Here is a 27727-nt window from a genome sequence, read left to right on the forward strand (position 1 = left end):
GGGTACATTACTACTCCACCACATTGAACTACAGCCAGAGGACGGGTATATTACTACTCCACAATGAACTACAGCCAGAGGACGGGTACATTACTACTCCACCACATTGAACTACAGCCAGAGGACGGGTACATTACTACTCCACCACATTGAACTACAGCCAGAGGACGGGTACATTACTACTCCACATTGAACTACAGCCAGAGGACGGCTACATTACTACTCCACATTGAACTACAGCCAGATGATGGTACATTACTACTCCACATTGAACTACAGCCAGATGATGGTACATTACTACTCCACATTGAACTACAGCCAGATGATGGTACATTACTACTCCACATTGAACTACAGCCAGAGGACGGCTACATTACTACTCCACATTGAACTACAGCCAGAGGACGGGTACATTACTACTCCACCACATTGAACTACAGCCAGAGGACGGGTACATTACTACTCCACCACATTGAACTACAGCCAGAGGACGGCTACATTACTACTCCACCACATTGAACTACAGCCAGAGGACGGGTACATTACTACTCCACATTGAACTACAGCCAGAGGACGGGTACATTACTACTCCACCACATTGAACTACAGCCAGAGGACGGGTATATTACTACTCCACAATGAACTACAGCCAGAGGACGGGTACATTACTACTCCACCACATTGAACTACAGCCAGAGGACGGGTACATTACTACTCCACCACATTGAACTACAGCCAGAGGACGGGTACATTACTACTCCACATTGAACTACAGCCAGAGGACGGCTACATTACTACTCCACATTGAACTACAGCCAGATGATGGTACATTACTACTCCACATTGAACTACAGCCAGATGATGGTACATTACTACTCCACATTGAACTACAGCCAGATGATGGTACATTACTACTCCACATTGAACTACAGCCAGAGGACGGCTACATTACTACTCCACATTGAACTACAGCCAGAGGACGGGTACATTACTACTCCACCACATTGAACTACAGCCAGAGGACGGGTACATTACTACTCCACCACATTGAACTACAGCCAGAGGACGGGTACATTACTACTCCACATTGAACTACAGCCAGAGGACGGCTACATTACTACTCCACATTGAACTAAAGCCAGAGGACGGCTACATTACTACTCCACATTGAACTACAGCCAGAGGACGGGTACATTACTACTCCACATTGAACTACAGCCAGAGGATGGGTACATTACTCCTCCATATTGAACTACAGCCAGAGGATGGGTACATTACTACTCCACATTGAACTACAGCCAGAGGACGGCTACATTACTACTCCACATTGAACTACAGCCAGGGGACGGCTACATTACTACTCCACATTGAACTACAGCCAGAGGACGGCTCCATTACTACTCCACATTGAACTACAGCCAGAGGACGGCTACATTACTACTCCACATTGAACCACAGCCAGATGATGGTGCATTACAGACACATTGGTGTTCTGCTGTTCTCATTTGTTGCGCATATTAAAGTACTTATTGGGTGAATAAGAAATATAAGGAAAGCTATTACTGCCGTCAGTACAGTCATTTCGGAAAAACAAGGCTTGTCGTCAATGAATTGCATGGTAGGCTACCCTTTGGCCGCTTCTGCTGATCGCGAATGATGTAGTGATGTCCCATTCCACAATGTGATTCATCTCTCCCCATCACTAGCTGCTCCATCCCACACTGAGGGACACTCGGAAACGAGGGGGAGGGGTATTGGGATTGAGCCAAAGTGTGTGTGTATGTTTCTAATGCGCTGGTGCCCACCCTGCTCGCGCCGTTTGATCTGCTGGATCTGGTCCACGGTGCTCTTGAGGATGTGGCACTTGTCTGGCTGGACGTTGAGGCTGGCGATGTCGCCCATGTTGGCAGACAGGAGCTCGGCCAGCTCGTCTATGTAACGACACTCCAGCTCCCGCCGACGCTTCTCCACACTGCAGGGACACACACACGCACACACAGGTTAGGTTTATAGTTGAGAAATGTTCATAACTTTGCTGAAAGTGATTTCATGGAGTGTTAGCTGCAACCAAGTGAATTTCCCTTCACAATAGTAAGGATCGCACGATGGTCGGCGGAGAATAAAGGGTCACTAGACGACATACAAAATATATCCAAAACAATATACTTCCATCTCAGGAACATTTCCAGAATTAGACACGTCATCTCTCAGCCAGATTCCGAAAAATCGGTCCATGCATTTGTTTCACCTAGGCTAGACTACTGTAATGCCCTCCTCTCCAGCTGCTTAGACTCTACTATTAGAAGCCTACAACTGGTACAGAACACTGCAGCTCAGATTTTAACCAACACTAGAAGCCATTAGCGCATCACTCCAGTTTTATCTGCACTACATTGGCTGCCTGTAATGTATCAGTCTGATTTTAAGATCTTACTCTTAAAAGTTAAGGCACTGCATGACCTTGCCACCTCTTATCTGACAGACATGCTCGTTCCCCATACAACCCAGTGAGGGCGCGCCGATCCCAAGAAACTGGTCTGCTTACGGTTCCTTGATCCAGAACCAGGGGGCGGAGCGTTCTCTATTAAAGCACCTCAATTGTGGAACGGCTTGCACTGTCACGTAAGAGGAGCAGACACTATTAATGTTCTTAAATAACTGTTAAAACCCCACCTTTTTAGCCAGGCTTTTAATAGGCGATTGTTTTACACATCCTCTGTTTATGTTATTTTATGATTGTTTTCATGTAAAAGTGTGTGGCAAATTTAAATGCACTTTAAATACATTTTGATTTGTTTTGGTTTCATTACCATTCGGTCATCAGATTTGCAACCAATGCTGCTTATAAGGCACATCACTGCACTCCATACTCCTCATCTCTATATACCGGTCGCAAGACCCACTGGTTGATGGTTATTTATAAAACCCTCGTAGGCCTCACTCCCCCCTATCTCAGATACCTACTGCAGCCCTCATCCTCCACATATGACATCCGTTCTGCCAGTCATATTCTGTTAAAGGTCCCCAAAGCACACACATTCCTGAGTCGCTCCTCTTTTCAGTTCGCTGTCAAATTGGAAAGTCATCTCCATCTCTTCATTCAAAGACTCAATCATGTACACTCTTACTGACAGTTGTGGCTGCTTCACGTGATGTATTGTTGTCTCTACCTTCTTGCCTTTGTGCTGTTGTCGGTATCCAAGAATGTTTGTACCATGTTTTGTGCTTCTACCATGTTGTGCTGCTGCCATGTGGTGTTGCTACCATGCTATTTTGCTGTTTTAGGTCTTTCTTTATGTAGTGTTATGGAGTCTCTCGTCGTGATGTGTTATCCCAGTAAATAAGAAATTGTTCTTAACTGACTTGCCTAGTTAAATAAAGGTTCAATAAATAATCATTTGACTTGACACAGGCCATGAAACACAAACAGATATCTAGTTCTAGAGTACAACAAAGTCAGGAGATGAAGGATTTCCTGAAGGACAGGAGACAAAGAGGTGAATGAGATGAGATCACGGCCCTGGGCTCATCAGAGAGTATCCAGGCAGACTGTCTGTCAGCTGCTGCAGCTGGGTTGGTACCAACGAGTGCTGGGCAAGGACGGAGAGGAGAGGAGGATCAGGGCTGTCGGATCTACAGGGACAGCGAGCCTCTCAATAATTCATGGCCTACATGAGGCCAGCATAGAGAGAGAGAGAACCTGCACATGTCCTCTACCGTATGCTTATTGTTCAATGTATGGTTATTTTGACCCTTGGTTATTGTTGTTACTGTTGTCCCGTTGACAATTTTGATTCTTATTATCTTAACATTGTAAATATCCAAAGTAAGCTTTTTGTTACGTCGTACATTGTTACGCCATACCAATAAAGGAGAGGGAGAGAGAGATGGAGAAGCCTGACAGAGCAGTGTAGAAGACCAGTGCAGAGCAGTGGGAGAACAGCTGAGGAGAGGAGGACTAACCCTGCAGCCAGATTGTTATTCTTTCACCCAGCAGGGCATCATCACCTGACAAGGGGGATGAGAGGAACCCTGCTAAGATGCTATCCATCCTCTCTCTTTTTTCCCCCTCGTTCCCATTCTCAAACCCACCGTCTCTCTCTCTCCTTTTCCCCATCTATCATTCTCTCTCACTCTCTCTGTCAACCATTCGCTCTACCTTACGTCTCTCTCAATTCAATTCAATGGCTTTATTGGCATGGGAAACATATGTTAACATTGCCAAAGCAAGTGAAGTAGATAATAAACAAAAGTAGAAAAAAATGTACAGTAAACAATACACTCAAAAAATACATTTCAAAAGTCATATTAGGCCTATATACAGTGTTGTAACGATGTGCAAATAGTAAACAAATATAAATGGGTTGTATTTACAATTGTGTTTGTTCTTCACTGGTTGCCCTTTACTTGTGGCAACAGTTCACAAATCTTGCTGCTTTGATGACACACTGCGGTATTTCACCCAGTAAATATGGGAGTTTATCAAAAACGGGTTTGTTTTCGAATTCTTTGTGGATCGGTGTAATCTGAGGGAAATATGTCTCTCTAATACGGTCATACATTTGGCAGGAGGTCAGGAAGTGCAGCTCAGTTTCCACCTCAATTTGTGGGCAGTTTGCACATAGCCCGTCTTCTCTTGAGAGCCAGTTCTGCCTAGGGCCTTTCTCAATAGCAAGACTATGCTCACTGACTCTGTACATAGTCAAAGCTTTCTTTAAGTTTGGGTCAAAGTCAAATTGCATTGATGTTAATGCGAGTGTAGCGAAATGCATGTGCTTCTACACTCAGCAAAAAAAAGAAACGTCGTCTCACTGTCAACTGCGTTCATTTTCAGCAAACTTAATTAACATATGTAAATATTTGTTTGAACATAAGATTCAACAACTGAGACATACACTGAACATGTTCCACAGACATGTGACTAACAGAAATGGAATAATGTGTCACTGAACAAAGGGGGGGTCAAAATCCAAAGTAACAGTCCGTATCTGGTGTGGTCACCAGCTGCAGTGCATGTCCTCCTCATGGAATGCAGCAGAATTGCAAGTTCTTGCTGTGAGATGTTACCCCACTCTTCCACCAAGGCACCTGCAAGTTCCCAGACATTTCTGGGGGGGAAGGCCCTAGCCCTCACCCTCCGATCCAACAGGTCCCAGACGTGCTCAATGGGATTGTGATCCGGGCTCTTCACTGGCTATGGAAGAACACAGACATTCCTGTCTTGCAGGTAATCACGCACAGAACAAGCAGTATGGCTGATGACATTGTCATGCAGGAGGGTCATGTCAGGATGAGCCTGCAGGAAGTGTACCACATGAGGGAGGAGGATGTCTTCCAGTTGTTGATGCCATCCTGTACCTGTCCCGCAAGTGTTATGTTCGGATGTACCGATCCTGTGCAGGTGTTGTTAAACATGGTCTGCCACTGCGAGGACCATCAGCTGTCCGTCCGCTCTCCCTGTAGCACTGTCTTTGGCGTCTCACAGTACGGAAATGGCAATTTATTGCCCTGGCCACATGTGCAGTCCTCATGCTTCCTTGCAGCATGCCTAAGGCACGTTCACGCAGATGAGCAGGGACCCTGGGCATCTTTCTTTTGGTGTTTCTCAGAGTCAGTAGAAAGGCCTCTTTAGTGTCCTACGTTTTCATAACTGTGACCTTGCCTACCGTCTGTAAGCTGTTAGTGTCTTAACGACCGTCCCACAGGTGCATGTTCATTCATTGTTTATGGTTCATTGAACAAGCATGGGAAGCAGAGTTTAAACCCTTTACAATGAAGATCTGTGAAGCTATTTGGATTTTTACGAATCGTCTTTGAAAGACAGGGTCCTGAAAAAGGGACGTTTCTTTTTTGCTGAGTTTAGTTTCCGAGTACACTGCTCAAAAAAATAAAATAAAGGGAACACTAAAATAACACATCCTAGATCTGAATGAATGAAATATTCTTATTAAATACTTTTTTCTTTACATAGTTGAATGTGCTGACAACAAAATTATCAATGGAAATCAAATTTATCAACCCATGGAGGTCTGGATTTGGAGTCACACTCAAAAAGTGGAAAACCACACTACAGGCTGATCCAACTTTGATGTAATGTCCTTAAAACAAGTCAAAATGAGGCTCAGTAGTGTGTGTGGCCTCCACGTCCCTGTATGACCTCCCTACAACGCCTGGGCATGCTCCTGATGAGGTGGTGGATGGTCTCCTGAGGGATCTCCTCCCAGACCTGGACTAAAGCATCCACCAACTCCTGGACAGTCTGTGCTGCAACACGTGGCGTTGGTGGATGGCGCGAGACATGATGTCCCAGATGTGCTCAATTGGATTCAGGTCTAGGGAACGTGCGGGCCAGTCCATAGCATCAATGCCTTCCTCTTGCAGGAACTGCTGACACACTCCAGCCACATGAGGTCTAGCATTGTCTTGCATTAGGAGGAACCCAGGGCCAACCGCACCAGCATATGGTCTCACAAGGGGTCTGAGGATCTCATCTCGGTACCTAATGGCAGTCAGGCTACCTCTGGCGAGCACATGGAGGGCAGTGCGGCCCCCCAAAGAAATGCCACCCCACACCATGACTGACCCACCGCCAAACCGGTCATGCTGGAGGATGTTGCAGGCAGCAGAACGTTCTCCACGGCGTCTCCAGACTCTGTCACGTCTGTCACATGTGCTCAGTGTGAACCTGCTTCCATCTGTGAAGAGCACAGGGCGCCAGTGGCGAATTTGCCAATCTTGGTGTTCTCTGGCAAATGCCAAACGTCCTGCACGGTGTTGGGCTGTAAGCCAACCCCCACCTGTGGACGACGGGCCCTCATACCACCCTCATGGAGTCTGTTTCTGACCGTTTGAGCAGACACGTGCACATTTCTGGCCTGCTGGAGGTCATTTTGCAGGGATCTGGCAGTGCTCCTCCTTGCACAAATACGGAGGTAGCGGCCCTGAGGCTGGGTTGTTGCCCTCCTTCGGCCTCCTCCACGTCTCCTGATGTACTGGCCTGTCTCCTGGTAGCGCCTCCATGCTCTGGAACCCACGCTGACAGACACAGCAAACCTTCTTGCCACAGCTCGCATTGATGTGCCATCCTGGATGAGCTGCACTACCTGAGCCACTTGTGTGGGTTGTAGACTCCGTCTCATGCTACCACTAGAGTGAAAGCACCGCCATTATTCAAAAGTGACCAAAACATCAGCCAGGAAGCATAGGAACTGAGAAGTGGTCAGTGGTCACCACCTGCAGAACCACTCCTTTATTGGGGGTGTCTTGCTAATTGCCTATAATTTCCACCTGTTGTCTATTCCATTTGCACAACAGCATGTGAAATTTATTGTCAATCAGTGTTGCTTCCTAAGTCGACAGTTTGATTTCACAGAAGTGTGATTGACTTGTTGTTACATTGTGTTGTTTAAGTGTTCCCTTTATTTTTTTGAGCCGTGTATATGGATGAGCGATGGCCGAGCGGCATAGGCAAGGTGCAATAGTGATATGAGTAATGTAAGATATGTAAACATTATTAAAGTGGCATTATTCATAGTGGCATTGTATAAAGTGACTAGTGATCCATTTATTAAAAAGTGTGTGATTGGGTCTCAACGTAGTTTGCCCCCGGTGATGCGTTGTGCAGACCGCACCACCCTCTGGAGAGCCTTGCGGTTGATACAGCCTGACAGGATGCTCTCGATTGTGAATCTGTATAAGCTTGTCAGGGTTTTGGGTGACAAGCCAAATTTCCTAAGCCTCCTGAGGTTGAAGAGGCACTGTTACGCCTTCTTCACCAAACTGTCTGTGTGGGTGGACCATTTCAGTTTGTCTGTGATGTGTATGCCAAGGAACTTTCCACCTTCTCCACTGCTGTCCCTTCGATATGGATAGGAGGGTGCTCCCTCTGCTTTTTCCTGAAGTCCATGATCATCTCCTTTGTTTTGTTGACGTTGAGTGAGAGGTTGTTTTCCTGACGCCACAATCCGAGTGCCCTCACCTCCTCCCTGTAGGCTGTCTCATCAATGATGGTAATCAAGCCCACTACTGTTCTGTCGTCTGCAAACTTGATGATTGAGTTGGAGGCTTGCATGGCCACGCAGTCGTGGGTGAACAGGGAGTATAGGAGGGGGCTAAGCAAGCACCCATGTGGAACCCCAGTGTTGAGGGTCAGCAAAGTGGAGATGTTGTTTCCTACCTTCACCACCTGGGGTGGCCTGTCAGGAACTTCAGGACCCAATTGCACAGGGCGGGGTGGAGACCGAGGGTCTACAGCTGGATGATGAGCTTGGCGGGTACAGACTGGGATAGGGAGCGATTGAATATGTCCGTAAACAGACCAGCCAGCTGGTCTGCACATGTTCTGAGGACACGGCTAGGGATGTCATCTGGGCCAGCAGCCTTGCGAGGGTTAACACGTTTAAATGTTTTACTCACATCAACCAAGGAGGAGGGGGGGTGCCGTCCTTGTTAGCGGGACGCGACAGTGGAACTGGATTATCCTCAAAGCGGGCAAAGAAGGTATTTAGTTTGTCTGGAAGCGTGACGTCGGTGTCCGTGACGTGGCTGGTTTTCTGTTTGTAGTTTGTGATTTCCTGTAGACCCTGCCACATACATTTTGTGTCTGAGCCATTGAATTGCGACTCCATCTAGTCCCTGTACTGGCATTTTGCTTGTTTGATTGCCTTGCGTAGGGAATAACTACACTGTTTATATTCAGCCATATTCCCAGACCTCTTTCCACCGTTAAATGCGGTGGATCGCGCTTTCAGTTTTGAGCGAATGCCGCCATCCATCCAAGGTTTCTGGTTAGGGTAGGTTTTAATAGTCACAGTGGGTACAAGATCTCCAATGCACTTCTTTATAAACACCCTCAACAAGTCAGCGCATAGGTCGATGTTATTCTCTGAGGCTGACCGGAACATATTCCAGTCCGGGTGATCAAAATAATCTTGGAAGTGTGGCTTCCGATTGGTCGGACCAGTGTTGAATGGTTCTTGTCACTGGTACATCCTGTTTGAGTTTCTGCCTGTAAGACGGTAAGAAGGAGCAAGATGGCGTCGTGGTCGAATTTGCCGAAGGGAGGGAGGGGGAGGGCATTGTATTCATCGCGGAAGTTGGAGTAGCAGTGGTTGAGGGTATTTCCCATGCGCGTGGCGCAACCAATATGCTGTTAGAATTTAGGTGGCATTGTTCTCAATTTTGCTTTGTTAAAATCCCCAGTTAAAATAAATGCAGCCTCAGGATATATGGTTTCCAGTTTGCATATAGTCTAGTGAAGTTCCTTGGTGGCCGTCTTGCTGTCTGCTTGTGGGGTAATGTTCACAGCTGTGACTATAACTGACGAGAATTCTCTTGGTAGGTAAAATGGCCAGCATTTGATTGTAAGGAATTCTAAGTAGAGTGAGCAGTAGGACTTTAGTTCCTGTATGTTGTTATGATTACACCATGAGTCGTTAATCATGAAGCATACACCCCCGCCCTTCCTCTTCCCAGAGAGGGTGTTTATCTCTGTTGGCGCGATGCATGGAGAGACATGTTTCCGTGAAACAGAGAATGTTTCAATCTCTTCTGTCTCTCTGGAAGGCAACTCTTGTTCGAATTTTGTCTACCTTGTTGTCAACAGACTTTACATTGGCTTGCAGTATACTTGGGAGCAGTGGGCGATGTACACGTCTACGGAGCCTGACCAGGTGGCCGCTTCGTCTTCCCCCTCTGCTGCACCGTCAGTCACAGTGGTCCGGTATTCTGCCACTGTTTATTCTCTGTTTAGGGACAAATAGGATTCTAGTTTGCGCTGTTTTTTTGTTAATTATTTTCAATGTGCCAAGTAATTCTCTTTTTGCTTTCTCATGATTTGGTTGGGTCTCTTTGTTTTTGTGAACAGAGCCACAGGACCAACTTGCTTAGGGGAACTTTTCTCCAGGTTCATCTTTCTGTAGGTGATGGCTTTGTTATGGAAGGTTTGGGAATCGCTTCCTTTTAGGTGGTTGTAGAATTTTAGGTGGTTGTAGATTTTGATAATGAGCAGGTATCATCCTAATTCCGCTTTGCATGCATTATTTGGTGTTTTAAGTTGTACACAGAGGATATTTTTGCAGAATTCTGCATGCAGTCTCAATTTGGTGTTTGTCCCATTTTGTGAATTATTGGTTGGTGGGCGAACCCTAGACCCCCCTCTCTCTCTCAGAGACACACAGGGGCGTCTCGTTACCTTGGGGGCCGATCAGAGCTCCCAGGGCCGCTTGGTGGGTGGGCTGGAATCCCGGGCCTGGAGCCAGGCCACAGGGCAGGCATGCTCAAACACACACACACAGGGGAGGCGCATGCATTTACACTCAATCGCACACGTATACACACAGTGGATGCGCTCACATCCACACTCTAGCAGCAGCCCAGCAGCTAACTGGGTTAGCCTAGCACTGCCAGCTGGGAATGACTACTAGCTCTACACTGACCATGTGTGAGATATAAGAGGAATGCAGGGACTGACTACGGATCAGCTTGACCTTCTCTCAAATTCCACCAACGGAAGAATACATTTTTAGCCCGCTGAATTTGAAAGTAAGTTGCAGAAGAAATGTGGTAAACATGATAAAATATATATGAGTGATACTTGAGAAGTGAGGAGGATAGGATAGGATTGATAAGGGTTGTTCTGCTGTCTTCGGCAATCCCTGGCCCACAGGCTAATATTTGTGTGTGAGGGGGAGTGAGTGCACATATAACTGCTTATGTGTGCGTATGTACAGTAACTATGTGTGAGTGTATGTGTGTCTGTATATGTGAGTGTATGTATGTGTGCGTATTGTATGTATATGCAAGTGAGTGAGTGCTGGAGACGAGAGCACTGAAAGTAGGTCAGTGCATTGCCAAGGCTGCTTGTGCACAGGCGTATTGAGTGTGGTGTGTGTAGGGTGTGTGCAGGTCAGGCGCTGTGTGGGGTTGCTGTAGAAACAGAAAGGCAGCTCTGTACTGTGCTGTGCTTTACAGTGGTGTTGATCAGACTGCAGTTACATTAGCCTATTGAGGCCTTGTAGAGGAGACCCTAGCTATAACTCAGCAAGACAGATCAGCCTGCTCCAGTCCAACACCACAGACACACAATCCTCCTTGGCAACCTACATCCACTAACACAGCGTCTGTAGGGCCAAATCAGCACACATTATACAAATCTCCCTTTGACATAACTGCATGATTACACAAGAATTCAAGTTTAATACGTGTGCGCTAACAGTGTGCAAGTCAGGTTGAGATTCTGCCCTTACTGTGCTCTTGGCTCAAACTCCTATTCCTCAACACCAACAGGGTATGTGAAATATGCGGCCATAGAAGCAGGTAGTGAAAGACCAATATGACATAAGTATGACCAAGTGACAGCAAGTGACAAGTTGCCTGGCTACCCGAACTCCTTGCTCCAACCAAACGCTATGCCATGCCCACGGACGTTAGTTTCTTCTCTGCAATGAGTCTGCATCTGAGTACCTCCCTGACGATTTCTAACATGGAAATACATTCTAGACCGTCTGATTGGTCCCCGAAATCGATGGGTTGGGCCATAGCCAGAACACCCGTATGAATTAAGTTGAGTTGTCAAGCAAGGTGACAATTGACACGGTGACTGTGTGTTGTGACTGGGGTGACTATGCAAACACAGATTAACATAAAAGGCCATATCTGTTGGCAGCTAGCTAGGCTATACGTCTGAGAGGATGCTTCTTATTGAGTATGTAGAGTAGTGGAAAGAATTTATGCATGAAGGACAAAGATCATCATCATCCTCATTGTCCTTCGTTCTGGATGAGAGTGTCTGCTAGTTCTGAGTGACTTACCTCTGGCCTGAGATGTCGCATAGCGAGCCCTTCCTCTTACGAGGCTCTGACGTGGCAGGTTCCAGTGCCCTTTCCCCTACAGCACTCATTCTGAGCTCCAGCACACCTGGGGAGAGAAGAGGACTGAGTCAGAACCAGGTCAGGCATAGGAAGCAAATGGGACCCCTCCGATCACACACACACACCTATCGCTGGCCTAATTAGTGTGCATTTTATCCACCCCCTGACCTTGCCCTGCAGCCCTAACCCAAGCAGGGTTATCGGTAGTGAGTCTGTGCTGGGGGGTTTGATGGGGATTTCTGCGGATGGCTACGTGGCTGAGGGTCACAGGCATGTACTGTAACTGTAGGGGAGACATACAGCACCACAGATCAAAGACGAAGACTAAGACTGGTTAAATTAAAGAGGCATGTCCAGTGCAGATTTGTGGCGCTGGAATTCCCAGTGATCCATCACAGCTGTTGTTAATGAAAAAGACAAAAAAATTAAACTCATATTTGTGCGTCACACTGACTGGCGTTGGTAAAGAGTCATGGAGTTTATTAGGGGTTTCCATAATGCTCAAATATAGCCTGAAGTGCTGTTATGGCTGATTTTTGTTTAGCTGTGATTGTTTTTTCCTTTGGTTGACTCTTCGGCCTCCTCTATGCTCCACAAGCAGTGCGATAACTGATTGGGGTTCAACATTAACTATGGTTTGTGTTTGTCTGCAGCCATATACGTACTACGTATATGAGGCTGCAGACACTGTTTGGTCAACCTTTGGTCGACCGTTGTGACAACGTGGTCAGATGGCTGTGTGTGGTTGCCTCCCCACTGGCCCCACATGATTGGTTGTTGATTTGCAGAGCACAGCAGGATGCTACCTATCTCTGTCACTCTGTCTCTGTCCCTGCATCAGGTGTTGTCAGTAACTAGCTGTAGCCATGGCAACTGGACACGCTCAGGCAAGAGTCTTTCTGTGAGGGAATTCTACACCTCATCTGTCTGACTGAGAAAAACACAGTTCTAAAACATCAGTCTCATGAAAGCATGGATCCTAACCTAACCTAAACTACATAACATACCATGGATCCTAACCTAACCTACATAACATACCATGGATCATACATAACCTACATAACATACCACGGATCCTAACCTAACCTACATAGCATACCATGGATCATACCTAACCTACATAACATACCATGGATCATACCTAACCTACATAACATACCATGGATCATACCTAACCTACATAACATACCATGGATCACACCGGTCCTACTGATTGGTAATACAACACATATGTACAGTACACACACACGCACACACCAGGGTTGTGCTCAATTCCAAATTGACTCCCATTCAACTCACGAGTTGAAATTCAAATGGAATTGACCACACCCCACAGGATGTAGAATTTGATTTTTTTGTGGCAGGTAGTAGAATTTAAAATCGGTGCAATTCAAAGCAATTCTATTCAGTCATAGAACATTAGTTTCACTGAATCTGACAGGTCACACTTCCAGATACCAAAGAATATATTTTTTATTTATTTCACCTTTATTTAACCAGGTAGGCTAGTTGAGAACAAGTTCTCATTTGCAACTGCGACCTGGCCAAGATAAAGCGTAGCAATTCGACACATACAACAACACAGAGTTACAGAGTTATATCACTTCTCTCTAGAAACAATGTTCATATACTTTTCAAATCTAAGTTTATTGGCCGTGTACACAGTTTAGCAGAAGTTAGAGGGTGCAGCGAAATGCTTATGCAAGAAATTACACACACAAAAAAAAAAAATACTTCAATGTTGTCAAGGAGCTAGAAACATGGAAAACGTGTTATCCGACGCCATCTTGAAACTTTTGACCTTAGTGCTTAAAATAGCCAATTGTATTTCCACCAACCATTTAATTTGTGTGGCTCCTTTTTGAAGGCTTTAGGGTAAACTTGAGGGTTACACTAATGCATTCTGGGAAATGTAGTATTTTCCCAATGTAAAAAAAATATTTACGTGATTAACTTCTCTAGGGTAGGGGGCAGCATTTGGAATTTTGGAGGAAAAGCATGCCCAAATTAAACTGCCTTTTACTCGGGCCCAGAAGATAGGATATGATTTGGATAGAAAACACTCTAAAGTTTCCAAAACTGTTAAAATAATGTCTGTGAGTATAACAGAACTGATTTGGCAAGCGAAAACCTGAGAAAACGCCATTCAGGAAGTAGGATTTTTTCCCCTTTTTTTCCCTATTCAATGCCATTACAGTATCCATTGACTTAGGACTCAAATTGCAGTTTCTATGCCTTCCACTAGATGTCAACAGTCTTCAGAAATTGTTTCAGGCTTGTATTCTGAAAAATTAGGGAGTAAGAGCAGTCTGAATGAGTGGACCCTGCCGTGTCACAGAGCTTTTTCATGAGCGCGACCAGAGAGAGTGCCTTTCTGGTTTACTTTTTATATTGACGACGTTATTGTCCGGTTGAAATATTATAGATCATTTAGGCTAAAACAACCAGAGGATTGAATATAAACATTGTTTTACATGTTTCTATGAACTTTCCGGATACAATTTGGATTTTTTGGTCTGCCTGTTGTGACTGCGTTTGAGCCTGTGGATTACTGAAGAAAATGCGAAGGTTTTCGGATATAAAGAGACACTTTATCGAACAAAAGGAACATTTATTGAATAAATGAATGTCTTCTGAGTGCAAACATATGAAGATCATCAAAGGTAAGGGATTAATTTTATCTCTATTTCTGACTTGTGTAACTCTTCTACTTGGCTGGTTACTGTTTGTAATGATTTGTCTGTTGGGCTATGTTCTCAAATAATTGTAAGGTATGCTTTCGCCGTACAGCATTTTTTAAATCTGACACCGTGGTTGGATTCACAAGAAGTTCATCTTTAAACCTATGTTTAATAGTTGTATCTTTTCTGAATTTTTATAATGAGTATTTCTGTATTTGAATTTGGCGCTCTGCAATCTCACTGGATGTTGGCCTGGTGGGACGCTAGCGTCCCACATACCCTAGAGAGGTTAATGAAACAGAATATTCACATACAGTGCCTTCAGAAACTATTCACACCCCTTGACTTTTTCAAAATATTGTTGTGTTACAGCCTGAACTTAAAATGGAATAGATTTTGTGTCACTGGCCTACACACAATACAACATAATTTCAAAGTGATAATGTTTTTAGACATGTTTTTAGACATGTTTACAAATGAATACAAATGATAAGCTGAAATATCTTGGGTCAATAAGTACTCAACCCCTTTGTTATGGCAAGCCTAAATAAGTTCGGGAGTAAAAATGTGCTTAACAAGTCACATAATAAAGTTGCATGGACTCAATGTGTGTGCAATGACAGTGTTTAACATTATTTTTTAAATGACTACCTCACCTCTGTACCCCACACAATTATCTGTAAGGTTGGTCCCTCAGTCGAACAGTGAATTTCAAAACACAGACTTAACCACAAAGACCAGGGACATTTTTAAATGCCTCGCAATGAAGGTGTCACCTTATTGGTCTATTAACTAATTTACCAGCTGGTGATGGCACCAGGGATGCCAAAACTCCATCTCACCAGAACAGGCTGACATTTCAGGCAGTTGTTTCAAACAGATCTTACACTAAAAGGGCATGGTCAGTTTCAGTTTCACAGTATTATCCCAACCTCTTCTTATGTTGGATGCCGCAACGCCGTTGGCATCAGTTGCTAGGTCTGCTTGTATCTTTCCAGTGATCCTACCGACCAAGGATGGGTCTGAGAAGCTATTTGGCGTCGCAGCTAGCGTAGCTGCTAGCTAGCCTGTCATCAAGCTAGCGAGGTGTTCTTGAACGCAGCCCGCGATGCGGGTAGCCATTGTGGCTGGGGCTGCGGATTGTGCCGGGTTTGTGGCTGTCTAGATCCCTACTGTTTGTGGTTAGCAATTTTCCCTGTACCTGCCCTGTCTGGAACTGCAAAGAGTAACAGCCTAACATACGTTGCTAGCTACCATGACAAAGACCAAAGTCGACTGGAGTACCGTTGAGGACAGTGCCAGTGGTGTCTCTCGATCACACGTGAAGGACCTTTTAAGCAAACAAAAAGAGACCTATAAGCAGTTGTTACAACAACAAAATAGTTTCAAGTATTTTGTCCAAATACTTGTGGATTCTACTAATAAAAGAATGTATGACCTGACCAGAGAGGTCCAGGACCTGAAGAACAGTTTGCAGTTCTCCCAAGGTCAGCTCGACAAGTTGAAACAGGAGAACGGCAAGAGTGTAATCATAGCCTCAAGCTCATTACCATAACGCAACGTTTCCTATTCATGAAAATCGCAAATGAAATGAAATAAATATATTGAAACACAAGCTTAGCCTTTTGTTAACAACACTGTCATCTCAGATTTTCAAAATATGCTTTAACCAAAGCTACACAAGCATTTGTGTAAGAGTATTGATAGCCTAGCATAGCATTAAGGCTAGCATTCAGCAGGCAACATTTTCACAAAAACAAGAAAAGCATTCAAATAAAATCATTTACCTTTGAAGAACTTCAGATGTTTTCAATGACGAGACTCTCAGTTAGATGGCAAATGTTCATTTTTTCCCAAAATATTATTTGTGTAAGAGAAATAGCTCCGTTTTGTTCATCACGTTTGGCTAAGAAAAAAAAACGAAAATGCAGTCACTTACAACGCCAAACTTTTTTCCAAATTAGCTCCATAATATCGACAGAAACATGGCAAACGTTGTTTAGAATCAATCCTCAAGGTGTTTTTCACATATCTATTCGATAATCTATCAGTGGTGGCAGCTGGCTTCTCATCAGAAGAAAACGGAAAAGTTCTGCAGCTGGAGATTACGCAATAATTGCGACGGAGGACACCAAGCGACCACCTGGTAAATGTAGTCTCTTATGGTCAATCTTCCAATGATATGCCTACAAATACGTCACAATGCTGCAGACACCTTGGGGAAAATGTGGAAAAGGTAAGCTGACTCCTAGCTCCTCCACAGCCATATAAGGAGTCATTGCCATGAGGCGGTTTCAAAAAATGCGGCACTTCCTGATTGTATTTTTATCTGGGTTGTTTTTGTAACATCAGTTCTGTGGCACTCACAGACAATATCTTTGCAGTTTTGGAAACGTCAGTGTTTTCTTTCCAAAGCTGTCAATTATATGCATAGTCGAGCATCTTGTCGTGACAAAATATCTTGTTTAAAACGGGAACGTTTTTCATCCAAAAATAAAAAGAGCGCCCCCTATATCGAAGAAGTTAATGGACTGCTGAATGTATTTAAAAAAAAATCTTGCTTTGTCTGCTCTTTTCAATATTATGTCTATTTCTGATAAGCTACCCAGGAAAGGGCTGCAAATAGCCCATATTAATATGCGTAGCCTTAGAAATAAGGTTCATGAAATCAATAACTTGCTAACATCAGATAACATTCATATATTAGCCATTTGAGACTCATTTAGATAATTTGATGATACATCAGTAGCAATACAAGGATTTGACATCTATAGAAGAGACAGAAATTCTTATGGGGGAGGAGTTGCTGTATATATTCAGAGCCATATCCCTGAAATACTTAGAGAAGATCTTATGTCAAGTGTTATTGAAGTGTTGTGCTTGCAGGTTCACTTGGCACATCTAAAGTCTTTCATTTTGGGGTGTTGCTATAGGCCACCAAGTGCTAACAGTCAGTATCTAAATAATGTGTATGAAATGTTCGATTGTGTATGTAATGTAAACAGAGGTCTACTTTCTTGGGGACCTGAATATTGACTGGTTTTCCTCTAGCTGTCCAAGAGGAAGCTTCTTACTGTAACCAGTGCCTGTAATCTGGTTCAGGTTATTAATCAACCTATCAGGGTGTTTACAAACACTACAGGAACAAGATCCTCCACATGTATCGATCACATTTTTACTAATGCTGTAGAACTTTGTTCTAAAGCTGTATCCGTACCCATTGGATGCAGTGATCACAATATAGTGGCTATATCCAGGAAAGCCAAAGTTCCAACAGCTGGGCCTAAAATAGTGTATCAGAGATCATACAAAAGCCTCCTTGGATGGCTTCCGGGTTGGATGCGCGCTGTGTTAAGAAGCAGTGCGGCTTGGTTGGGTTGTGTATCGGAGGATGCATGACTTTCAACCTTCGTCTCTCCCGAGCCCGTACGGGAGTTGTAGCGATGAGACAAGATAGTAGCTACTAAAACAATTGGATACCATGAAATTGGGGAGAAAAAGGGGTAAAAATTCAACAACAAAAAAAACACAAAAAAAGTGTTGAGGAGCATCCAGATACTGCACGTAATAGAAGTGAAGTTTATGAAATTGCTTCTTCCAATTATTGATAAACATGAACCTGTTAAGAAACTGACTGTTAGAACTGTTCAATGGATTGATGAAGAATTGAAAAACTGTATGGTTGAAATGGGGCAAAAGGAGTGGCTAATAAGTCTGGCTGTACATCTGACTGGCTTACTTACTGCAAATTGAGAAATTATGTGACTAAACTCAACAAAAAGAAGAAAAAAAATCATTATGAAGCCAAGATCAATGAAATAAAGAATGATTGAAAAAAGTACTTTAAATTAAATTATGGGCAGAAAGACAAATTCAACTCCATCTTTCATCGAATCAAATGGCTTATTCATCACAAAACCATTTGATTTTGCCAATTATTTTTATGATTATTTAATTGGCAAAGCGGGCAAACTTAGGCAGGAAATGTGAGCAATGATTTTAATGCATACAAAACTAATAATGAAAGAAAAGCCGTGCACGTTTGAATTTTGTAAGTTAGAATGGGAGAGGTGGAAAAATTGTTAACGATCAATAATGACAAACCTCCTGGCATTGACAACTTAGATGGAAAGCTACAGATGATGGTGGCTGACTGTAGCCACGCCTATCTGTCATATCTTCAATCTGAGCATAGAGGAAAGTCTGTCCTCAGGCCTGGAGGGAAGCCAAAGTAATTCTGCTTTCCAAGAGTGGTAAAGCGGCCTTTACTGGTTCTAACAGCAGACCTATAGGCTTGCTGCCAGCTCTTAGCAAACGGTTGGAAAAAATTGTGTTTGGCCAAATACAATGCTATTTGACTGTAAACAAATGAACAGACAGAAGGGCAATCAACATGTACTGAACTGACACAAATGACTGATTATTGGTTGAAAGAAATTGATAAGAACATTGTGGGAGCTGTACTGTTAGATTTCAGTGCAGCCTTTGATATTATTGACCATAACCTGTTGTTGAAAAAACGGAAGTGCTATGGCTTTTCGACTTCTGCCATATCGTGGATTCAGAGCTATCTATCTAATAGAACTCAAAGGGTTTTCTTTGATGGAAGCGTCTCTAATGTCAAACATGTAAAGTGTGGGGTACCGCAGAGCAGCTCTCTAGGCCCTCTACTCTTTTCTATTTTTACCAATGACCTGCCACTGGCATCAAACAATGCATGTGTGTCCATGTATGCTGATGATTCAACCATATACACATCAGCAACCACAGCTAATGAAGTCACTGAAACCCTTAACAAAGAGTTGCACTCTGTTTTGGAATGGGTGGCCAGTAATAAACTTGTCCTGAACATCTCTAAAACTTACGAGCACTGTATTTGGTACAAATCATTCCTTAAGTGCTAGACCTCAGCTGAATCTGATAATGGTGTGGCTGTTGAACAAGTTGAGGAGACCAAATGATTTGTCATTACCTTAGACTGCAAACTGTCATGGTCAAAACATATAGATTCAATGGTTGCAAAAATGGGGAGAGGTCTAGCCGTAATAAAGAGATGCTCTGCTTTTTCGACACCACACTACAAAAAGCAAGTTCTGCAGGCTCTAGTTTTGTCTAATCTTGATTATTGTCTAGTCATGTGGTCCAGTGCAGCTAGGAAAGAATTAGTTAAGCTTCAGCTGGCCCAGAACAGAGTGGCACTTTTTGCTCTTAATTGTAATCAGAGGGCTGATAAAAATACTATGCATGCCAGTCTCTCTTGGCTAAGAGTTGAGGAAAGACTGACTGCATCACTTCTTTTTATAAGAAACATTAATGTGTTGAAAATCCCAAATTGTTTGCATAGTCAAATTACACCCAGCTCTGACACACTTATCCCAACAGACATGCCACGAAGGGTCTTTTCATAGTGCCCAAATCCAGAACAAATTCAAGAAAACGTACACTATTATATAGAGCCCTTATTGCATGGAACTTCATTCCATCTCATATTGTTCAAATAAACAGCAAACCTGGTTTCAAATAACAGATAAAGCAATACCTCGCGGCACAACGCCTCTCCCCTATTTGACCTAGACAGTTTGTGTGTATACATTGATATGTAGGCTACGTGTGCCTTTTTAAAATGTATGTAGTTCTGTCATTTAGCTGTTCTTTCTAATGATGTTCTATATTATGTAATTCTGTATTATGTTTCATGCTTTGTGCGGACCCTAGGAAGAGTAGCTGCTGCTTTTGCCACAGCTAATGGGGATACTAATAAAATACCAAAACCTTTTGGTAGAGGGTTAAAACAAATAAAAAAGCAGACATTGACTATCCCTTTGAGCATGGTTAAGTTTATTACATTTTTTGGATTGTGTATCAATACACCAAGTCAATAAAAAGATACAGACGTCCTTCCTAGTTGCAGGAGAGGAAGGAAACCACTCAGGGATTTCACCATGAGGCCAATGGCAACTGTAAAACAGTTATGAGTTTAATGGCTGTGATAGGAGAAAACTGAGGATGGATCAACAACATTGTAGTTATTCTACAAAGCTAACCTAAATAACAGAGTGAAAAGAAGGACGCCTGTACAGAATAAAAATATTCCAAAACATGCATTCTGTTCGCAATAATGCACTAAAGTAAAGCTGCAAAAAATGTGGCAAAGAAATTAACTTTTTGTCCTGAATACAAAGCGTTATGTTTGGGGCAAATCCAACACTTCACATCACTGAGTACTACTCTTCATATTTTCAAACATGGCAGTGGTTGCATCATGTTATGGCTATGCTTGTCATTGTCAAGAACTGGGAGTTTAATAGGATAAAAAGAAGCAGAACAGAGCTAAGCACAGGCAAAATCAGAGAGGAGAAAATGGTTCAGTCTGTTTTCCACCAGACACTGGGAGACAAATTCACCATTTCAGAAGGACAATAACCTAATACAAGACCAAATATACACTGGAGTTGCTTACCAAGATGATATAAAATGTTTCTGAGTGGCCTAGTTACAGTTTTGACTTAAATCGTCTTGAAAACCTATGGCAAGACTTGAAATTGCCTTCTAGCAATGAACAGAAAAAAACTTGACAGAGCTTTGTTTTTAAGAATAATTTGCAAATATTCTACAATTCAGGTGTGAAAGCTCTCAGAGGCTTACATACAGTAATCATTGCCAAAGAGGATTCTAATGTGTACTGAGTCAGGGGTGGGAATACTTATGTAAATGAGATATTTCTGCATTTCATTTTCAATAAATTAGCTAAATCAGGTGAGAAAATCTACTTAATCCATTTTGAATTCAGGCTGTAACAACAAAATGCGGAAAAAGTCAAGGGGTATAAATACTTTCTGAAAGCACTGTACATATTTTGTTTTCCTTGATTATTCATTTTAAGAGTTTGTCATGAAAATAAATTGTTTCATCAATATTTTATACGCATGTATATAACAACGTTTTATGTATATTTGTATGGACTACACCTAATATAGAATAGAAGAGGCATTTTAATTTCATTGAATTTCACTGAATTAAATTATATTTCCTTGAATTAAAATTTGAATTGCAATTCTGTATACGATTTACCACTTCAATTCAAATTCAAGAATTTAATTGGAATTTGAGGCATTCTCAATTCATTTCTGAACTGAGCACAAGCCTTGCACATACACACATCATTGGTATGGCCAGTGTCAACAGCAGCCAGTGCTCTGGTGTATAGTTCAGTGTGCTGCATTCCTGACGGGGGGCCACTGTGACTAGCGTTATTCAGGACCTCTCAGGCCAAGACTCGCCCCCCCGTGTCCCCTCCGCCACCACCACCCTCTCCCAGCTCACTCAAGCTTTGATCCAAAGGCACCGAAACAAGCCACTATTGTCACAGAACAGAAACCCAGGGCAGCCACGCACCGCGCAGGACGGCCCTAATTCCCACTAGCCTCATTTGCAGCATTTCACCTCGAATCAGAGCCTCCACACAGGCCAGAATAGCAGCCCCTTACAATTCAACACAGGCTGGAAAGGTAATACCTTATAAACAGTCCAGCAAACAACAACACAAACACCTCAGAAGTCAAAACACCAGCACCATAGACAGGCCAAAACAAGACTGTAACTAACTTAGACACATACCAAAACACTGCATGCACACACACACATCCACAAACAACAGCAACAAAAGCTTCACATCTCACCCTCTGAAATTTCCCTACAGCCCATTTTGCCTTTAGGACAATTTTTATTTTATTTTATTTTACTAGGCAAGTCATTTCAGAACAAATTATTATTCACAATGACGGTCTACCCCGGCCAAACCCTGACCCGGGCGACGCTGGGCCAATTGTGAGCCGCCCTATGGGACTCCCAATCACGGCCAGTTGTGATACAGCCTGGAATTGAACCAGGGTCTGTAGTGACACCTTTAGTGCATTAGACCACTGCGCCACTCGGGAGCAAAGGCCTAGATGGGGCCTTTCCATATTAATGTATGAGACTTATACAGACACTGATAGTTTGGTGCCAGTGGTCAATGAGATGACTCTGTTGTCGACCATTATTTAACGAGCACGTGTGTGAGAACCAACCACAGTAAACAATGGTCTGCTCAACTTAATGAACCAGATTCTCCAACACAAGCCCCGAGGCCAGCTAAATACGTTTTACATTGAGGCCGGGCATTGAAGCCACATAACAATGGTTTCCAGACATGATAGAAATCTACACCGAAATTAGCATTTGATGTGCAAGCAGCTGTATTTAGGGTCAGCCCAGTCCACTGCAGCTCATTTGATGTGCAGGCAGCTGTATTTAGGGTCAGCCCAGTCCACTGCAGCTCATTTGATGTGCAGGCAGCTGTATTTAGGGTCAGCCCAGTCCGCTGCAGCTCATTTGATGTACAGGCAGCTGTATTTAGGGTCAGCCCAGTCCACTGCAGCTCATTTGATGTGCAGGCAGCTGTATTTAGGGTCAGCCCAGTCCGCTGCAGCTCATTTGATGTACAGGCAGCTGTATTTAGGGTCAGCCCAGTCCGCTGCAGCTCATTTGATGTGCAGGCAGCTGTATTTAGGGTCAGCCCAGTCCACTGCAGCTCATTTGATGTGCGGGCAGCTGTATTTAGGGTCAGCCCAGTCCGCTGCAGCTCATTTGATGTACAGGCAGCTGTATTTAGGGTCAGCCCAGTCCGCTGCAGCTCATTTGATGTACAGGCAGCTGTATTTAGGGTCAGCCCAGTCCGCTGCAGCTCATTTGATGTACAGGCAGCTGTATTTAGGGTCAGCCCAGTCCGCTGCAGCTCATTGATGTGCAGGCAGCTGTATTTAGGGTCAGCCCAGTCCGCTGCAGCTCATTTGATGTACAGGCAGCTGTATTTAGGGTCAGCCCAGTCCGCTGCAGCTCATTTGATGTGCAGGCAGCTGTATTTAGGGTCAGCCCAGTCCACTGCAGCTCATTTGATGTACAGGCAGCTGTATTTAGGGTCAGCCCAGTCCGCTGCAGCTCATTTGATGTGCAGGCAGCTGTATTTAGGGTCAGCCCAGTCCGCTGTAGCTCATTTGATGTGCAGGCAGCTGTATTTAGGGTCAGCCCAGTCCACTGCAGCTCATTTGATGTACAGGCAGCTGTATTTAGGGTCAGCCCAGTCCACTGCAGCTCATTTGATGTACAGGCAGCTGTATTTAGGGTCAGCCCAGTCCACTGCAGCTCATTTGATGTGCAGGCAGCTGTATTTAGGGTCAGCCCAGTCCACTGCAGCTCATTTGATGTGCGGGCAGCTGTATTTAGGGTCAGCCCAGTCCGCTGCAGCTCATTTGATGTACAGGCAGCTGTATTTAGGGTCAGCCCAGTCCGCTGCAGCTCATTTGATGTGCAGGCAGCTGTATTTAGGGTCAGCCCAGTCCGCTGTAGCTCATTGTTTTTAAATGTAACCTTAATTTAACTAGTCACAGCGCAGAGGTTTGAACACATCTCTGTGTTCTTACCTACAGTGCTGTATCCCTGTGAAGTGTCCTACCAACAGTACTGTATCCCTGTGAAGTGTTCCTGCCTACAGTACTGTATCCCTGTGAAGTGTTCCTGCCTACAGTACTGTATCCCTGTGAAGTGTTCCTGCCTACAGTACTGTATCCCTGTGAAGTGTTCCTACCAACAGTACTGTATCCCTGTGAAGTGTTCTTACCTACAGTACTGTATCCCTGTGAAGTGTTCCTGCCTACAGTACTGTATCCCTGTGAAGTGTTCTTACCTACAGTACTGTATCTCTATTCTGTGTTCCTGCCTACAGTACTGTATCCCTGTGAAGTGTTCCTGCCTACAGTACTGTATCCCTGTGAAGTGTTCTTACCTACTGTACTGTATCCCTGTGAAGTGTTCTTACCTACAGTACTGTATCCCTGTGAAGTGTTCTTACCTACAGTACTGTATCCCTGTGAAGTGTTCTTACCTACAGTACTGTATCCCTGTGAAGTGTTCTTACCTACAGTACTGTATCCCTGTGAAGTGTTCTTACCTACAGTACTGTATCCCTGTGAAGTGTTCTTACCTACAGTACTGTATCCCTGTGAAGTGTTCTTACCTACAGTACTGTATCCCTGTGAAGTGTTCTTACCTACAGTACTGTATCCCTGTGAAGTGTTCTTACCTACAGTACTGTGTCCCTGTGAAGTGTTCTCACCTACAGTACTGTATACCTGTGAAGTGTTCTTACCTACAGTACTGTATCCCTGTGAAGTGTTCTTACCAACAGTACTGTATCCCTGTGAAGTGTTCTTACCTACAGTACTGTATCTCTATTCTGTGTTCCTACCAACAGTACTGCTTCGGTGCCTGCATGCATCCAACTCACTGAGTCCACTAGCAGCATGCTCTCTCAGCCAAGGTAAATAATAAATGGTAGTGCCAGTCAATGAACTGATCTACAAACAAATAATGATTATCACTATGAAAACAAATCCCCCAGGACTAACACCCATGAGGCAAATCATGAATCAACTGTGATGTATGTCACTTTCATGCCAGGTTCAGCCATTCCAGCTCTATTGTGTATTTATGACTAGTGTAAATTGTGCCAAATAATTCTGCATTAGCTGCCATTAATACTATGTAATGTCACCTTATTGAATTTAAAATAAACCATTCCCTCTCTCTGATTCTAGATCTGTGGTTTGGGGCAACGTTCTGTTCAGGCTCAGCTTTGCTCCTGTCCCCTCTAGCATGGCTAGTTATCTGGGACTGTGATAGCTGCTGTCCGGGTCTGGAATGTGGGTGAGTTGCTCAGGCTGGTCCTTGAAGGACGACAGTCAGCAACACCTTTGCACTGCACAAGGCTAGGCCTTATGGCTTGGTCTCGCTCACCTACAGATGCGGTAGAGTTCAATGGAATTCGATCCAAACAATGGAAATGCCATGGAAACGTGTGTGTGGGGGGGGGGGATCCCGAATCTCCTCGTTGCCCCCCAGCAAAAAACAACTGACTACCACCACCGATCTCTGTATGCTAGCTATGCAACCAGCTTATATGATTGGGAGTTCGCATTTAGCAGTCACTTCTTCTAAACCTGAAAAGGAACAACTAAGTGTTATGCATTGAAAACAGCCAAATATATCCAAATGAGCCAATTATTAACAACAGCCTGCCATAAAATGAACCGTATTCAGTACTGCTTGACTAACAGTGTTCTGGTACAATGCTTGAATTGCTTATTCATCTCACCACAAACAAAACCACACATTGCTGTTGTGAATCCATTTCTACACCTTTTAATAGGTTTACTCTGTTTAACACCAGAACCATGTATGTTCTCTTTGATTAATGATAAGTGAACTATTGCCAGCTTGAGGTAGAGGGTCAGGGTCTCTACTAAAGGAAGACTGACAGTCCTAGCTCTCTCAAACACAATCCCATATTGAACTCACCGACTGAACTGAAAACAGGCAAATACAGGCGAGGGCCGAGGCAAATATACTGTTCTGTATGTAAACAGCCACACAGGCTACAACAACATATTATTTTCACAATGGAGAGCAACCATGTAGACTGGACTTGGGACGCATGAACACACAAACACATAGCTAAGCAACCTACGAAATGGTATTAATGGGGGATTATGTTTAGATAAAAACATAAACGTGAGATCCAGACAGTTCGGACTTTGTTGGCCTATATAATGTGGGCCTATATATTTGTGAAATCCTGATAATCTGATACTAAGGTGCAATTTAGCTAACGTTATCTTGCTGGCTAGCTAGTCATTTATCATAAAAAAAAATGTAAATCACACTTAAAGGATAAATGTATCCAAAATCCAGAAACTCCCAAGTGATTCCATACATTAAAACTAGGTTTGCCCTCTCCCTCCCTGTAGTGTTGTACTGAAACAGCTGCAAAAAAAACTGGTCACTGGACTCATGACGTTGCTGGATGCAGGCCTCGCTCTGCTCCGTTGCCAGTGAATTCATAATTCAGTGTGGACAAATTTGATGTTTTATTGAAAGTGTTCGGCCAAATTACCTATTAACTATTGGTTTAGAGTTTTATTTATTTTACCTTTATTTAACTAGGCAAGTCAGTTAAGAACAAATTCTTATTTTCAATGACTGCCTAGGAACAGTGGGTTAACTGCCTGTTCAGGGGCAGAACGACAGATTTGTACCTTGTCAGCTCAGGGGTTTGAACTAGCAACCTTCCAGTTACTAGTCCAACGCTCTAACCACAGGTGGATTGTATTTATCATCATTAGTCATTTAGGTCAACATTGGATCATTCAGAGATCCTCACTGAACTTCTGGAGAGAGTTTGCTGCACTGAAAGTAAAGGGGCTGAATAATTTTGCACGCCCAATTTTTCAGTTTTTGATTTGTTAAAAAAGTTTGAAATATCCAATAAATGTCGTTCCACTTCATGATTGTGTCCCACTTGTTGATTCTTCACAAAAAAATACAGTTTTATATCTTTATGTTTGAAGCCTGAAATGTGGCAAAAGGTCGCAAAGTTCAAGGGGGCCGAATACTTTCGCAAGGCACTGTATACTGACTTGCAACTCGACTGACTTTAAAACCAATGACTCGTGACTTGACTTGGACTTGAGCCTTATGACTTGACCTGACTTGATACCCTCCTCAAGCCCAAATATTAGAAAATGTTGCTATTAAAAAAAAACGTGTGCACCGCATCAACTCTTCATTTAACGGATTAGAGTTTGAATCGGACAGCAGCCAATCAAATTGTGCCAGCTGAGAAAATGTAGCATTCCACAGGAACGTTGGTGGGTGAATTCAGATGGAGCCCTTGGAAAGATGATGCCCAAAAATGTTCTTTTCAGATAAAGACTATGCTGTATCAACAAAAAACAGACTGCAACTTGCAAAACTTGAAGAAAATTACAGACAGAGGCGCAACAATTTCCAACTTTGTTCGACATTTGAAGCCGACCGCTATATATTTTATTACTTTACTAGTGTAGGCTAACGTAACGTTAAATCAATGAGCCTCCACACAGTCAGTCAGTGCGGGAACGTGATCATTGCACCCAAGATTGAGCTACAACTGGCTAGGCAGTTGGTAGCCTAAATCCTGCCTGGTGTTACTGCTATTCCTAAAACCATTGACATACGTTAGCCTAATGTAACCACCCAGAGTGAGTGTCTGTGTGTGTGTGTGTATGTTAAGGTTGGGCGATTGTGTACAAGCATACATCG

General features: G+C 43.6%; 1 protein-coding gene and 1 long non-coding RNA gene across 4 annotated transcripts in view; one reads left to right on the forward strand and one right to left on the reverse strand.

The window, feature by feature from the left end:
* The window catches only part of LOC110529656 (nuclear receptor coactivator 1), a 100440-nt gene that overhangs the window by 41113 nt on the left and 31600 nt on the right, over nt 1–27727 (reverse strand). For all 3 annotated transcript variants that reach the window (XM_021612060.3, XM_021612063.3, XM_021612062.3), the window contains 2 exons: nt 11811–11916; nt 1806–1972 (listed from right to left, as the gene is read on the reverse strand). In XM_021612060.3, coding sequence (XP_021467735.2) covers nt 1806–1972; nt 11811–11899 — 256 coding nt within the window. In that variant the 5' untranslated portion in view covers nt 11900–11916. The remainder of the gene's footprint in view (nt 1–1805; nt 1973–11810; nt 11917–27727) is intronic.
* On the forward strand, nt 24842–26928 carry LOC149981465 (uncharacterized). Its single transcript, XR_016497695.1, has 2 exons — nt 24842–24908; nt 25186–26928. It is a non-coding gene; the product is annotated as an uncharacterized LOC149981465 (long non-coding RNA).

The sequence above is a fragment of the Oncorhynchus mykiss genome, chromosome 8 (assembly GCF_057628025.1).
Source record: "Oncorhynchus mykiss isolate SJ-2025 chromosome 8, ASM5762802v1, whole genome shotgun sequence".
Taxonomy (NCBI): domain Eukaryota; kingdom Metazoa; phylum Chordata; class Actinopteri; order Salmoniformes; family Salmonidae; genus Oncorhynchus; species Oncorhynchus mykiss.